The sequence below is a fragment of the Ovis aries genome, chromosome X (assembly GCF_016772045.2).
Source record: "Ovis aries strain OAR_USU_Benz2616 breed Rambouillet chromosome X, ARS-UI_Ramb_v3.0, whole genome shotgun sequence".
In the NCBI taxonomy this organism is placed as follows: domain Eukaryota; kingdom Metazoa; phylum Chordata; class Mammalia; order Artiodactyla; family Bovidae; genus Ovis; species Ovis aries.
The window spans coordinates 128,669,608-128,686,983 of record NC_056080.1 but is presented as its reverse complement, the minus strand read 5'-3'; the positions used below and the strand labels follow the sequence as shown (position 1 = coordinate 128,686,983).

At 38.9% G+C, this 17,376-nt stretch overlaps 1 protein-coding gene across 1 annotated transcript in view; it reads left to right on the top strand.

The window, feature by feature from the left end:
* RADX (RPA1 related single stranded DNA binding protein, X-linked) overlaps nt 1-15,233 on the top strand; it is an 85,837-nt gene extending 70,604 nt beyond the window's left edge. The window contains 2 exon segments of the mRNA XM_027963492.3: nt 3,427-3,594; nt 15,049-15,233. Coding sequence (XP_027819293.1) covers nt 3,427-3,594; nt 15,049-15,179 — 299 coding nt within the window. The 3' untranslated portion in view covers nt 15,180-15,233.
* Nucleotides 15,234-17,376: the final 2,143 nt, after the last annotated feature.

The window sequence follows — 17,376 nt, the reverse complement described above, 5'->3', positions numbered from 1 at the left end:
GAAATGCTATGAGTCAATTAAAGTTTAAAAGTTCTCTCTTCAGTTTGCATTTGACTTAGACAATGAGGAAAATAATTACTCAGCCAACCTTTAGTAAACCTCTGAAAGCCATCTGTTTATCTCTTGGATATCAAGAGATACAAACTCCAGTAACAATAGGTGTAATTTAAGGAGAATGTTAAGATAGTGTTTTGTAGACTTTTTAATCAGGATTTTTTGTTGAAAAATTTTGTATCATTCTTTTCCTTTTCTGAAAAATGGATTTAAATAATCACAAATTGTAAATAAGTAGTTGCATTAACTGTAACATCAAAGTAATGTAATATGCTGTAGTTACATGGAAATCATAAGGCTTTACTTATCTTGATTTTTTTCTCTTATTAAAGCAACCAAGCAGAGCAACATAATTCCTGCCCTCCTTGGCACTAGCCTGCACTCTCAGGACCAATTATTTGTAGCCCTGAGGTATGCCTCCTTCCGTGTCAAAGGCTACTTGAACCATTAAAATCTGAGTAGAACTGGATTCCCTCACTCTTGGTTTCTTCACTGGCTGTATCCTTAGGATATCCTATTCCACTGACATGCTTCTCATTCTTGTATCCCAAATGGAGCCGCACACTGGATTGTATGGGTTACTGTTGCTACCCCTTAATTCTGTCCCTTATTCCATTGCATAATAAAAGTAATTTAATCCTTAAACCTTAAGTACCTACTATCAGATTTCATCAGTGTAAGACACACTGTTTTCCCCGTATGTTAACATCTTTTAAAATGGATATTGATCTTACAGTTGATGCCATGCCTTTGTTTAATTGGTAGTATTTTTTTTCCTTAGTGGTGTATAAAATAATGATCATCTTAAAAAACAATGATATTTTAGATTTCATAAAATATAGCATATACCAAGTACTATGCTGGGTGGTGGGATCCTACCCAACACACACACACACAAACACACAGACTTTCATTGGAAAAGGAATACATTGATAACGAAGAATTTGAGAGGAAGATATATGAATTGCATACAATATACTTTACAAAAGAGGAATATGAGCTTATTTGTTTGATTTTCTATTTCCCTCCAATTTTTAATATAATCCACATGTATTACCACACTTACCTAAGTAGTATGTTGTAAGTTACCTAAGTAACACATAAATTGTCACCATTGAAGTGCATTATACCTGTACATTGTGGGGAGGATATTTGTGTTCATCTCTTTTGCTATTGTGAATATGGATGAATTCATATTTGAATACAGTGCACAAATGTCCTAAAGTCTAATTAGTCGAGAATTGTACATTGAAATGTGCACGTATACATTCTTTTACTCAATTCCACAAATATTTACTGAGCACCTAAGGCATGCTCAGTGCTGCTCTGGGGACTGAGGTTACATGAGTTAATGCAAACGATAACAGAGCCCTGTGGTGAAATGACGTATGGCGATCAATGCTAGAAGAAAGAGGTTAGAGAGTGCTGTCATTGAAAATGGCTAAATTTTAAATGGAGTGGTCAGGGAGGTCTCCCTAAGAAAATAATATTTCACCAGACATCTAACGGAGGTGAAGGACCAAGCCGTGTGTTTATCTGGGGAAAGAGCATTCTACGTACAGGAACATCAAGTACAGAGGTCTTGGGCATATTTACTTATACATTTGCACTCTGAACTCTAGTTCAGCCAAACAACTCATGACGAATTCTACCAGTAATGTTGAAGCTAAACTCACAGTATTCTATAATTTAGAAAGCAACTCATAATAGTATCAATGACACAATGATAATAAAGCTATCTTCCTAAAAATCGAGGTTTCCAACTTGATATTTTCTCAGTTCTAAAGCACTCTTTCTCTTTTTTTACATTTGCAAGTTGGAATGCATCTTATGGTCAATGGGTACATTTAATGCAGTGTTTTCTTTTTATTAAAAACCCATCATGTAAGAAACGAATCGCCAGTCTATGTTCGATACAGGATACAGGATGCTTGGGGCTGGTGCACGGGGATGATCCAGAGAGATGATATGGGGTGGGAGGTGGGAGGGGGGTTCAGAATTGAGAACTCATATACACCCGTGGTGGATTCATGTCAATGTATGGCAAAACCAATGCAGTATTGTAAAGTAAAATAAAGTAAAAATACAAATTTAAAAAAATAAAAACCCATTATTAAATGGATGGTATGCCTTAGATTTGGTATTAGAATCAAGGAAATAGGATAGGAGTATGTGCACACTGACATGAGTTTTGCAGCATTGCTGAGTTATGAGGGAGTAATAATACTGAATTGGAATCCACAGTAAATTCTAGATGGTATGACTATTTTAGTTTATGAATACCAGATTTTAGTAATCCTTAAAAAGCTTTAAGTAGCCCTTAGTTATTTGTTAAGTTACAGCTATGTAACTTAGTGTTGTTGACCCATAAAAAACAAAGAATGGACTTCCGTTTCTGGATCAGTTTACAGCTTAACTGGAAGGACTTGTTTAACATATCATTGGCTCATGCTCTATACTTAAGAATTGCTATGGGATGAATAGGGCAGATACTGAAGTCATAGAATCTATAGGACTTGCTGACTAAATATCAGGGAAGAATGAAAGGGAAGAGTTAAGGGTAACTTCTAAGTTTCTGGTTTGAGTGTCTGGGTGGAATTCAGAGTTGTCAAGCTGTGCTCTGCATATTTTTCCTTGATCCAGTCAAGATGGTTTCCTTACTCTGGCCTGTACTTTTGGCTTCTTCCTGCCCTACCTGAAATACCCTTCCCTCTGTTTATTTAAATGCTGCTCATGCTTGAATACCCAGCTGAAACCCTTGCCTGTCAGAAGTCTTTTTAATCCACCCTAGTTGACATTGACCCTCATAAAGAGACAACAGACATAGGTCAGGATGCATGGTGGTGGTTCCCCCAAGCTGCAACCTTTTCTAGCCCTAATGGTGAGTGACTGAAATTTTTCTTGTATGTTTGAGGACAAATGGAACCTTGGTACTTCCATCCCTGGCCTTGCTTGAGTCTTATATCCGTAAGTCCAAAATGGCAGTAAAAGAACCAGTAGTTATCTCTGAATTCTCCTGTCCTGTAATGGTGCCTATCATAAATGATGATGAAAATTCTCTACATGTCTTCATTTTTGTGACTAGGCTGTTCTCTCAATATTAATATTTAAGCCATCCATCAATATTTAAAAGATTTGGGACTGTTATTTCCAACGATGATGCTAGATTGCTCTGAAGTGTCTCCTCTTTCAATCAGTATAATGTATTTATAAGCATTTGCATGGCAAAGGGTTTAGTCCCTTAGTTTTGAAAGTTATTTTTTACAGTTATGAAGCTATCTGGCACACGTGAGGATCAGACCATCAGATCTGGCCTCATTAGCACCATGTTACTAACTACACTTTTAATAATGTGTGATTTTTCTGTAACAGGTCTGAACCATGAGAGAGCAATCAATGTAGCTTTCCTCCCCATGTATTCTCTACAAGATGCCCGAACATCTCAAGTAGACACATTATTAACCTGCATGCGTTACAGCTGTGTGTATCCACAGGCATCAACTGGCAGTGAAATAATTAGAAGTTCAAGAGTACTTGCAGGTGAGACAATCTCAGGATCTTTGCAGTCAGAAAATAAAATCAATTAATAATGCAAATGGTCCCAACCTTAAGATGTTACTATATAAACAGTTCTAGCTTTAACATTTGATACAGTTTAAAGAATTATTTGGTAAAAGTACCCAAAGATAAATGAGAATATATTTTAAAATAAAATTGGATAGATTAATGGTTTCTACTCCAGGCAGGCATTAAGAATGTTCTTTTATAATACATTTCTAAATGTAAGTATTCACTAAACTGAAGTGGTATGCATATGGAACAGTGCAGCTTTTACTCCTCTCTCCTTTTAATTCGGGCAAGACAGTTTGTCCTTTCACCTTATAATTCCCCGAAATCTCAGTGCCCCCATACTGTGTGCTTAGTCACTCAGTCATTACCGACTCTTTGCGGCCCCATGGACTTTGGCTGCCAGGCCTCTCTGTCCATGGAGATTCTCCAGGCAAGAATACTGGAGTGAGTTGCCATGCCCTCCTCCAGGGGATCTTCCCAACCCAGGGATAGAACCCAGGTTTCCTGCATTGCAGGCAGATTCTTTACCATCTGAGCCACCAGGGAAGCCCAGGAATACTAGAGTGGGTAGCCTATCCCTTCTCCAAGGGATGTTCCTGACCTAGGAATCAAACTGGGATCGCCGCATTGCAGGTAGATTCTTTACCAGCTGAGCTACCAGGGAAGTCCCATACTATAGTGCAGTACAGTTGTTTTCTCTTATAAATAGTTATTCAAGTGCTATGCAATAAGTTCCTTGAGGACTGCTAAGCATGTGTGTAATCCCAGTAGTGAAGCCCTTCAACCAACGAATTGTTTAGGCTGCTATATAACATCCTGAACTTTAAATCATTTTTATATATGAGTAAAATGACATGTCCAATTATAATTATCCTATTCACTTTCTTCTGTCATTTCTATTTCCTAAGCATGTGGTAACGTTTCTAGCCATTTTAATTGAGCTTATATGAATATTCCCTTTAAAAAAGCACTAAAGAAACGCCTTATTATCTTGGGATTTTATGGTGGGTCTTTCTAAGCTGATGAAACTCCTGAGTGCATGTTGTTTTTAAACAAGTCTTAGGAGTTGTGCCTGATGATGAAGTAACTTTTGGCAGTAACAGTTACTGCAAACTGAACTTCCCTGGTGGCTCAGATGGTAAAGAAACTGCCTGCAATATGGGAGACCCAGGTTCAATCCCTGGATTAGGAAGATCCCCTGGAGAAGGGCATGGCAACCCACTCTAGGATTCTTACCCAGAGAACTCCATGGACAGAGGAGCCTGGTGGGTTACAGTCCATGGGGTCACAAAGAGTTGGACACAACTGAGCAACTAACACCTCACTTCAAACTGAACTTAAGTAGCCAATTTTGTAAGAGATAAGGTTCTTTATTTTTCCCACAATCCATTTTAAAGATGATATATTAACTTGCAGTATTACTTCTTACGGGGCCTCCCGAGTGGTTCAGTGGTAAAGAATCCACCTGCCAATTCAGGAAACACAGGAGATGCGGGTTTAATCCCTGTGTCAGGAATATTCCCTGGAGGAGGAAATGGCAACCCACTCCAGTATTCTTGCCTGGGAAATCCCATGGACTGAGGAAGCTGGCAAGCTGCAGTCCATGGGGTTGCAAAAAGTCAAGCGCAGCTGAGCATGCATACACATTACTTCTTACGTTTCAGCTCCTTAGACTGTCAGTAACCCCGGATTTGGTAATTAGGGCCCTAATCTGCACTTGAAATCTCTATGGAACTCTTGCTCTTGCTTTACTGCAGTATCCACTTCTGTCATGTTTCTTCTGCTGTCTGTGTATGCTATTAACAATGTAAAAAAACAAAGACAAAATTCATAGTTACCCACTACTTGCTAGTGCCAACATTCTTCCAGCAGTCACTTAACATGATCATGTGAAAATACCTGGTACCATTCTGCTAGAGCAGTTAATATTTGGGACATGAAGGGCAAGAATCACTAGAAGAGAGAAGGGATATAATCAAAAGCAAGGTAATTCATTTCAAACATGGAATACCATATTTTTCATGGCGTAATGATAGTGTCCATTTAGCTCTCTGCAAAGCATTGTGCCTGGACATTTTACATAAGTTACATCTATTCAAAAGCAGAGACATTACTTTGCCGACTAAGGTCCGTCTAGTCAAGGCTACGGTTTTTCCTGTGGTCGTGTATGGATGTGAGAGTTGGACTGTGAAGAAGGCTGAGCACCGAAGAATTGATGCTTTTGAACTGTGGTGTTGGAGAAGATTCTTGAGAGTCCCCGGGACTGCAAGGAGATCCAGCCAGTCCATTCTGAAGGAGATCAGCCCTGGGATTTCTTTGGAAGGAATGGTGCTAAAGCTGAAACTCCAGTACTTTGGCCACCTCATGGGAAGAGTTGACTCATTGGAAAAGACTCTGATGCTGGGAGGGATTGGGAGCAGGAGGAGAAGGGGGCGACTGAGGATGAGATGGCTGGATGGCATCATGGACTCGATGGACCTGAGTCTGAGTGAACTCCGGGAGTTGGTGATGGACAGGGAGGCCTGGTGTGCTGTGATTCATGGGGTCACAAAGAGTCAGACACGACTGAGCGACTGAACTGAACTGGACTGAATAACTAATCCTAACAAGAAGAGCCTTGCAAGGTAAACATTATTATCTCCTGTTGATAGATGATTAGACTGAAGATCAGAGAGATTTATCAGCATAGATAACAGCTAGGATTTGAGCACAGATCAATTTGGTTCCAAACATTTCCATTCTCTCCATAATTACAAATGGAAAGATACACAGATACAAAGAACAGACTTTTGGACTCTGTGGGAGAAGGTGAGGATGGGATGATTTGAGAGAATAGCATTGAAACATGTATATTACCATATGTGAAATACATGGCCAGTCCCAGTTCAATGCAGGAAACAGGGCACTCAGAGCTGGTACATTGGGACAACCCAGAGGGATGGGATGGGGAGGGAGGTGGGACCAGGGTTCAGGATGGGGGACGCATGTTCACCCATGGCTGATTCATGTCAATGTATGGCAAAAACCACAATATTGTAAAATGATTAGCCTCCAATTAAAATAAATTAATTAAAAAAATATACAGAATAATGTAATGCAGTGGCTTACAGTATAACATTGGTATCATCTTTTCAACATTTTTATAAACTAGTTTTTTTTAATAATAAAAGCTATCCATGTTCATAATTTAAAAATTCAAATAATACCAAAAGGTACAGGGTAAAACTGAAAGTTTCCCTCCCTGCCTTTGAAGGTTCATCCCTTTCTACCAGCCCACCCACTCTCTGGAGATAACCTGTACTTAAATCCTTTAAGAAATTATTTTTACATTTGACAGTATATTCTTTCTGTCTCACATACATGCGCACACACGCACACATACAGTCTGTTCCCCTCTCTCTTAGATACATACATGGAATTATATTAAACATGGTTTCATAACCAACTTTTATCTGTTAACACTTGAATAGCTTTCATGCTAGTATCAATATATAGAGAGCTACCTCTTTCATTTTAGTAGCTATAAATACTCCACTGTGTAGCTATACTGGTATTTACTTAATTAGTCCCGTATTGATGGACATTTAGATTGTTTCCAAATGTTTTTTATACTGGCAAACAGTACTGCAATGAGTATCTATATCTATCTGTGTGTGTGTATGTATGTTGGTGGTGGTCAGTTGCTAAGTTGTGTCTGACTCTTTTGTGACCCCATGGACTGTAGCCTGCCAGGCTCCTCTGTCCATGGGATTTCCCAGGGAAGAAGACTGGAGTGGGTTGCCATTTCCTCCTCCAGGGGATCTTCCCGGATTAGGGATTAAACTCACATCTTCTGTGTTGACAGGCAGATTCTTTACCATTGAGCCACTGGGGAAGCCCCATGTGTATGTATATATAATCTATAATCTTTGTTCACTTATATATCTGTAAAATGAATTCTTCAGTCCAGTTGCTCAGTCGTGTCCAAATCTTTGTGACCCCATGGACTGCAGCACGCCAGGCCTCCCTGTCCATCACCAACTCCCAGAGTTTACTCAAACTCATGTCCATTGAGTCGGTGATGCCATCCAGCCATCTCATCCTGTCGGCCCCTTCTCCTCCCACCTTCAATCTTTCCCAGCAACAGGATCTTTTCCAATGATCAGTTCTTCCCATCAGGTGGCCACAGGATTGGAATTTCAGCATCGGTCATTCCAATGAATATTCAGGACTGATTTCCTTTAGGATGGACTGGTTGGCTCTCCTTGCAGTCCAAGGACTCTCAAGAGTCTCCTCCAACAACACAGTTCAAAAGCATCAATTCTTCAGCACTCAGCTTTCTTTATAGTCCAAGTCTCACATCCATACATGACTACTGGAAAAACCATAGCTTTCACTAGACAGACCTTTGTTGGCAAAGTAATGTCTCTGCTTTTTAATATACTGTCTAGGTTGATCATAACTTATCTCCCAAGGAGTAAGCATCTTTTAATTTCATGGCTGCAATCACCATCTGCACTGATTTTGGGGCCCCCCAAAATAAAGTCTCTCACTGTTTCCACTGTTTCCCTATCTATTTGCCATGAAGTGATGGAACCAGATGCCATGATCTTAGTTTTCTGAATGTTGAGTTTTAAGCCAACTTTTTCACTTTCCTCTTCACTTTCATCAAGAGGCTCTTTAGTTGTTCTTCGCTTTCTGCCATAAGGGTGGTGTCATCTGCATATCTGAGGTTATTAATTTTTCTCGGCAATCTTGATTCTAGCTTGTGCTTCATTCAGCCCAGCATTTCTCATGATGTACCCTAGATATAAGTTAAATAAGCAGGGTGACAAAATACAGCCTTGATGTATTCTTTTCCCTATTTCTTAGATGTCACCAAATTCAAAATTTTGGTGTAAGTGAAAAGTGAAAGTGTTAGTCACTCAGTCGTGTCTGACTCTTTGTGACCCGTGGACTATAGCCATGAGGCTCCTCTATCCAAGGATTTCCCGGGCAAGAATTCTAGAGTGGGTTGCCATCTCCTTGTCTAGGGGATCTTCCTAACCCAGGGATTGAACCTGGGTCTCCTGCATTGCAGGCAGATTTGAGACATCAGGGAAGCCCAAAATTTTGGTAGGTATTGTCAAAATGTCCTTCAAAAAGGTTATAACAATTCACACTTCAACCAAAAGAAAGAGTGCCACTTGACTCACTCCCTTAAAAATACTAGATAGTATCAGTCTTGTTAATCTTTGGCAGATGATAGGCAAAATGTATTGTTATCATTATTTTCATTTGCAGTTCTGAATTATTTCTAAGGTTCAATATCTTCATATATTTATTGGCCATTTATATTTTTCTGTGAACTTTCTAGAACTTTCTATGCTAGTTTTTTTTTCCATTTTTCTGAGTTCTTTTTAAAATTAATTTGTAAGCTCTTTCTGCATACTGAAGAAATTTAACCTTCATTCTGTGTTGCAAATACTTTTTTTATCAGTTTGAAATTTATTCAATGGGAATCTTGTTTTGATTTGTTAAGTAATTTTATTTTTATGTACTCAAATATATCAGTCTTTCATTTTTGTGGCTATCGATTTTATGTCAGACTCAAGAAGACATCACTCAGTCGAAGATTTTTTTTTAATTCACTGTTTTTTTTCTGATACTTTTATATGTTTTTTTTACTCACATATAATTTGTATTGTGGTAAAATATGCATAACATAAAATTACCACTTTCACCATTTTAAAGTGTACAATTCAGTGACACTAAGTACATTTACAGTGTTGTGCAACCATCAATGTTAACCATTTTCAGAACATTTTCATCATCTGAAAACAGAAACACTATACCTGTTAAACAATAACTCCCCATTCCCCCCTCTCCTTAGCTCCTGATAACCTCTATTTTACTTTCTGTCCCCATGAATTTGCCCATTCTAGATATCTAAGTGAAGTAATGCAGTTTAGTCCTTTTCGGTCTGACTTACTAACTTGGTATAATATCCTCAAGGTCCATCCATGTTATAATATATATCAGAATTTCATTTCTTTTTACGTCTGAATGATCTTCTGGTGAATGTATGTGCCACATTTTTTTTTAATTCATTCGCCTGTTGATGGACATTTGGGTTGTTTCCATCTGTTGACCACTGTGAATAGTTCTGCTATGTAAATTGGTGTGCAAGTACCTGTTTAAGTCCCTGATTTCAGTCGTTTTAAGAATATCCCTAGGGTTGGAATTGCTGAGTCATATGGTAGTTCTCAGAGAAGGCGGTGGCATCCCACTCCAGTACTCTTGCCTGGAAAATCCCATGGATGGAGGAGCCTGGTGGGCTGCAGTCCATGGGGTCTCAAAGAGTCGGACACGACTAAGCGACTTCACTTTCACTTTTCACTTTCATGCATTGGAGAAAGAAATGGCAACCCACTCCAGTATTCTTGCCTGGAGACTCCCAGGGACGGCGGAGCCTGGTAGGCTGACGTCTATGGGGTCACACAGAGTCGGACACGACTGAAGCGACTTAGCAGCAGCAGCAGCAGCTTGGTAGTTCTATATTTAACTTTTTGAGAAACCAGCAAACCATTTTCCACAGCAGCTGTACCATTTTACATTCCCATAAGCAATCCATGAGGATCCCAATTTCTCCACATTCTCACCAACACATTATTTTGGGTTTTTTTTTTTGGGGGGGGGGGCTCTGCTTTTGAGTGTTTTTTTATAATAGCCATCCTACAGTGATATCTCGTTGTGGTTCTGATTTGCATTTCCCTAACTACAAATGATAGCATATTTTTATGAGCTCGTTGGCCATGTGTATATCTTCTTTGGAGAAATGTTGATTTAAGTCCTTTGCCCATTTTTGAATTGGATTGTCTGGGCGTGTTTTTTGTTTTTGTTTTTTTTTTTTTTGCTTTTGTTAATATGGTTTCATTTTTATAGTTTAAAATTTTAATCCATTTGGAATTTATTTTGGTATAGAGAATGAGATGGGGGATCCAGCTTAATGTTTTTCCAAGGGATTAGCCATAGTTCCCAAATCATGTTGAATAATACTGATACGATATTGAAATTGCTATTATACTTTTAACTGTTAAGTACAAGAATATATGTATGTATATACACACACACACATACACATCCCACCTCTTTGAAAGCAGTTTGCATTGATAAACATTTAAGAAGTGTAACATGGTATGAAAAGGTTTTAACACATGTAAGAAAATAATTCTGTTATCCTCTAGGTAATCCGAATTTCCAGTATTATGTTCAGAGAAAGGAATGACACACTATATTACAAGATAGGTTAGACTGTGCTGCAGTACAAAGCAATTCCAAAGTCTCAGTGACTTAACACAGTAAAAGTTTGTTTCTTGCTCAAGTCAAGTCTGATGCAATCAGTTATTAGCTTTCTCCCCAGCAGTGATTCAGGAATGTAGCCTGTTTCCATCCTGCTGCAGCTCCAACAGGAACAAATGACTTCTAGGGTTGTCTAGGCAAAGGAAGAAAGGGATGAAAGAAACTGGCTTGTAATTGTGTTGGACCAAAACCGCTACATTTCCACTCACATTTGCCAGAATTTATTTACATGATCTCAACCTAACTGGTGGATCAGATAGATGGTAAAGAATTTGCCTGCAGTGCAGGAGACCCAGGTTTGATCCCTGGCTTTTGAAGATACCCTGAAGAAGGGAACGGCAACACATTCCAGTATTCTTGCTTGAGAAATTCCATTGACAGAGGAGCCTGGCAGGCTACAGCCCGTGGGGTTGCAAAGAGTTGGACACAACTGAGCGACTAACGCTAACCTAACTAAAGGGAGGCCAGGACTCTTTGTCTCCCATGTGACCATGAATAGGAAATGGAATGGTAAACACATAGCATTCCTTTGTCACACTCACCTTATGTATATATGATGTTCCTAAAAATATACAATTTTTGTAATTCTAACAATTTAAAACAAGATGTAGAGAAGCTCATTTTATAGGTAAAATCTATAACCCTCTTAAAACAATTCCTTTGTAATATAAATGATAACATTGTAATTTAATAGCAGGGTATTTTTTAAAGCAGGGTATCTATTAGTTCTATTTACTTATTTACATGATAGCAAAAGTTGCATACAACAGTAAGAGTGACGTTTATAGTATGAATTGCTTGGATTACATAAAGCACTTTTTATAGACAACTGTGTAAAGCACATTTTATCTATTTAAAACTTTTGAGACACTTTGTTTTACTGCCCATCAAAACACAGTTATAAATAGAAAAGAATCAGTATGGTAACAAGAGAAGCAATATTACATTTAACGAAAACCTCCAAAAATTTGTAATGTAATACCAGTTTTTCTGAAGTAGAAAAGGATGGTTGCTGACATTTAATTGTTACATCAGCTACCAAAGTGCTTTTTCATGCATTTAATCCTCCTATGATGTAGTTACTACATGAGCAGATTGAAGCACAGAGAGGTTGTCATTTACACAAGTAGGCAGAGTCACCTAAACAGAAGACTGACTTATACATTTTGTTGCAGGTACTGGGTAACTCAGTATTTATAAACCACATGGTAACAATTAGAATTATTAAGGTTTGGGTTTCTGTTGTTAGCATCAAATCTGAAGATCTTAAAATCTTTCCAAAGCACCTGGATTAAAGTCCATTCTAATCAAAGAAGGAGAAAACTATATAGTACTAGCAAGTTTTTTTTTTTTTAATTTTGACTGTGCTGGGTTTTCATTGCTGCATGCGCTTTTCTTTAGCTGTGGAGTGGGGAAGGATGGCTACCCTCTAGTTGCAGTGCATGGGCTTCTGTTCTGGTGGCTTCTCTTGTTTTAGAGCACGAGCTCTAGGGCACAAGGCCTTCAGTAGTTGCTGCACATGGGGTCAGCAGTTATGGCTCCCAGGCTCTAGAGCACAGGCTCAGTAGTTGTTGCGCACAGGCTTAGTAGCTCTGCAGTAAGTGGGATCCTCCTGAATCAGGGCTCAAAGCCAGGTCTCTTGCATTGGCAAGTGGATTCATTACCACTGAGCCACCAGGGAAGACCTAGCACTTTTATTATATCCATTGTGTGTTAGGGACCTTGCACAGTTTTAAATAATTCATCAGGGGCTTCCCTGGTGGCTGAGTGGTAGAGAGTCCACCTGCCAGTGTGGGAGATGTGGGTTTGATCCCTGGTCCAGAATGTTTCCACATACCTCAGAGCAACTAAGCCCATGCAGTGCAACTGCTGAGCCCATATGCCACAGCTGCTCAGGCCCACGTGCCTAGACCCTGTGCTCCACAACAAGAGAAGCCGCCACAGGGAGATGCCTGTGCACTGCAACTAGCCCCCACTCTGTGCAACTTAAAAACAAAGCCCATGCAGGAACAAACACCCAGCAGAGACAAAAATAAATAAAATTATTAAGGATTAAAAAAACATCCGATTCTGTGGCAGATGTGGCTTTCATGTGAAGCTGATGAAATCTAAGCTTGAGGAGTTCTCACTTGCATAAATCCCTTCCGAGGCCCTTCTGGGGTTTTCTTGGAGGTATTTTTCTTTCTGTTTCATAAAGAGGGCCCCCCAATACTGTACCTTTTCAGGCCCCATAAAATGTGGATGTACTGCTAGCCTTTTAGCATAATTTTTTAGAGAAGTAGCACAAAAGGTTCAGAGCCCTTACTTTGATGCCAGACTGTCCAGTTTAGAATCACCCTGTGACTTTGGTTATTTTACTTAACCTCTAAATGTTTCAGTCTTCTCATAGTTAAAATGAAATCTTTGTCATGTGCAGTCACAGAATCTGTGATACAGTAGTTTAGTAGCGGTCAGGTAGTGTTCTGAAAGATATTCCTTAAATCCCATTTTACCCAAGAAAAGGAAGGAAAGAAGAACAGTACTCCCTCATGTTTGGCAGATTGACTCCGTGTTGTGGTACCCCTTTGGTGCTTTGTGGTGGTTTAGTCACTCAGTTGTGTCCAATTCTTTGCGACCCCATGGACTGTAGCCTGCCAGGCTCCTCTGTCCATGGGATTCTCCAGGCAGGAATACTGAAGTGGTTTACCAGGCTGTCCTCCAGGGGTCTTCCCCACGCAGGAATTAAACCCGCATCTCCTACGTTGACAGGTGGATTCTTTACTACTGAGCCACCAGGGAAGCCCCTTCAGTACTTAGCCAGTTGTTTGTGGTCCTGTCTTAGCCCTCACTTCTGCTCTGCAGAGACTGATGGTTAGCCAGAGGTGAACAATGAGTGTTTTCTCAGGCCTTTTCTGAACATGCATCCAGCACTGGGCATATACGTGGCTACCTTGATTCCTTGAAATACACAGGAAGTCTTAAAAGCCAATAATACTCCCCCTACATCTCTTTTCCCAGCTCCTTTCTCTCCAGGCTTTTTGGTCTGATCTATTGCTTGTCCCAACTTTATCCCCGGCTCTATCTGCTCTGATTGATCAGTGCTTTTGCCTTAATATCAGTTCATTTCAGTTCAGTTCAGTCGCTCAGTCGTGTCCGACTCTTTGCGACCCCATGAATCGCAGCACGCCAGGCCTCCCTTAATATGCTTTCGGCAAAAGCCACTGGGAAAGCTACCCTAGTCGTGGGGGTGCTCCAAATTGGGCAAAACAAAAGCAGTTTCTTGCATCTGACCTTGAGGGAGCTGCCTAAGACATCAAAAGGACACAACCACATCTTTGAGAAAAAGGTCAGCATTGCTCCCTCTGATGCTACCAACCTGTACCAGGAGGGCAAGCTGCCATCTTCATGACTGTTGCTGATTTGGGGAGTAGGTGGGCAGTTCAAAACAAGCACACTCTTACCACAGTGCAGCAGAATCTCTATTCATTAATCTTTCACCAGGTTGTTGTTTTGTTCTAAATTCCAGAGTTCTGCAAAAGCTGATCTGAGCTTCTTGCCAGCTTCTAAGTTGCTTTAGTGGAGGGAGAGAGCCCTGAAATTCTGTACTCTGCCATTTTCATCAATGTCTCACCCAATCCCCTCTTGATAAAGGTGCTTAAGAATATCCAAAGCTAAGTTAGTTAATAAAGCTACTTCAAAGGAAATATACTTTAAAAGCAGCTTCAATTATTATTCTTACTTTGCTTTATGTCTTAGAAGTTTTGTAAATAATTGATAATTGAATTTCAAAATAGAAAAATTTATTCTTTGTATTTCCTTGAGGAGTACTAGGAAACTGTTTACTTGGCACCTAAATGACCTTGAAAATATGTAGATTTATTTAGTTAATTAATTATGGGGAGTACCAGCTTGTATCTTGACATTTTTTATAGCATTTGTTTGATGTATTCACTGTTATCTGCAGAAATTACTGTGACATAACTCGATGGATGTGTGTGATGAATTGGAGGGAAGAGGGAGAAAATCACAGACACTGTTAATTATAAGAAAAATCAGCTTTTGTGATACTTAATCTGAGTAAATATTTATCTGTTTTATAATACTTTCCATCTGCTTTAATTTTAGGTGACATTATCAAAGAAGTATCTAAAATGGATAGAGAACATGGCATCTGTGTCTTGGATATCTGCAGTTTGGGGAACAATAAAGCAGAAGTCTACTTGCACAAAATTTACAAACCAAATATAACTTCTTAAAAATTGGCAAATGAAATGACTAAAGGTTATAAATAAAGCATTGCTTTAAAGATATTCTGTTATTTTGTTGTGATTTCAATAACCGTTTTTCAGCAAGAATATTACATAAATTCTAAAGTGGTTTTCTGTTCATCTTGTGTTTGGAGCTAACATAGTTCATTTTAAATTCATTACTTGAAAAGGTCATCAAGCCCCAGAGGGATGGTACAGGGAGGGAGGAAGGAGGGGGGTTCAGGATGGGGAACACGTGTATACCTGTGGTGGATTCATGTTGATGTATGGCAAAACCAATACAATATTGTAAAGTAATTAACCTCCAATTAAAATAAATAAATTTATCTCAGAAAAAGAAAATTCATGTTACTTGTTTCTTTATGAATATTATCTTGACTTAGAATTTGTGTTCACTGTTCTATTTGTGAAAGTGTCCATCATGACTGACTTTGCCACCCCCGGAAACTGTAGCCCACTGACTACTCTGTCCATAGGGTTCTCCAGGGAAGATACTGGGGTGAGTTGCCATTCCCCTCCCTGTGATCATCTTCCCTACTGGGGATGGAACCAGGTCTCCTGCATTAGCAAGCAGATTTGTGTTTTTTGTTTTTTGTTTTTTTTTTTACCATCTGAGCAACCAGGGGTGGCTATCTGTGTAGCCATTTTATTCTACTGCCTCAGCATTAAGGCATCCCAACTTACAAGAGTAACTTTTCATGTACATTTAGCATCCTTGCATTTTTAATTGGGTTATGATGGAATTCTCCCATCCCAGTTCTAACCAGAAGAAGTTTGTGGTCATAAGCTAACCATACTCTGACCGTGCTTAGCTTCTGAGATTGGACAACATCAGGCACAGACAGGTGGTATGGCCATAGACTACAGTGGAAAATTCTAAATTGCTAATTTGAGGATTACATTCCCCTAAAGCGGTCAACCTGCATTTCTTATAACTGAGGTAGTTTCTGTCATTTTCAAAAGCACATGTGGATTGTTATATTCCAGTTGCCTTGGCCTTTAGTTTGGTCAGCTGTACAATGAGCATACTGAATTCAGTTGGCGTAAGGTTTTCCACTCTATTGTGACTTCATACCCTTTGAATATCTAAATGTTTTGACCAGTGTGTGGTCTTTTGTTCTTAAAATTGTGTTTAAAGTTAATTAAAGTAGTGAATCCTCCTCATATTAAAATTTTGAATGTATTATTAAAGAAGTCAAAACTTGTCTCTTTCTGAATGTATTTGATGTCTTTCTTCCATATTTTTGACCTATAATAGACCTACATGTACTTGCTAAATGAGCCAGTATGATTCTTCCATATGGGTTGAAAACTGTTGTTTATCAAATAGAATCTGGGTTTTCATATTAAGCTATTAGAAACTTAAATAGGCAGTTCAGTTTTAGTGCCACATAAATGCTGGAGGAGCGAAAAGTTAATACTTAAGTAACTGTTGACTGAAAAACCCTCAGGCTGAGATTGCAAAATTACACACTTTAGCAGGTGTGATTTCTGTTCTCATATTGGATGAGAAATAAGAAATATTTTTAAGATTCAAGATCTTTAAAAACAACTTTCATGGCAGTTTATTTTATAGTAATGTTTCTGTCCAAATTTGGAGTTTTAACATCTGTATCTACACTTCCAGTTACAGAAAAATTGAATAGGTACTGTGGTGATTTCCTAAGGAAAATAGCAAACTATCACATCGGAAGACCTTATCTTCAAGTGACAGTAAGTGGTGATTCTTCCCCAAATCGACACAAATAAACTACTATGGTATCACTTTTATATTAACTGGTTTGTAAATTATAAAATATTACATAGTCTACCACAAGACCACAATCTTTCACTGAAGTTTCTAATTTTAGATGGTACATGAGATCTACACATTTAAATCCTTTGGTAAGTTATTAAGAACACCTTTATGTTCTGTCACTTTTATTTCTTTGTTGGACTTATCCTGCATTAATTTTATTCACATTAAGACTAGGTCTTTAAAGAAATTTGAAACCCTTATTTTGTGAGACTGGTAGCATTTGATGTTACTAAATCTAGCTAGGTACCCTCTGCCAATATGGACTATCCATGCTGTGTCCTTACTCAGTTGCTCAGTTTTGTCTGACTCTTTCGACCCCATGGACTGTAGTCCATCAGGCTCCTCTGTCTGAGATTTTCCAGGCAAGAATACTGGAGTGGGTTGCCA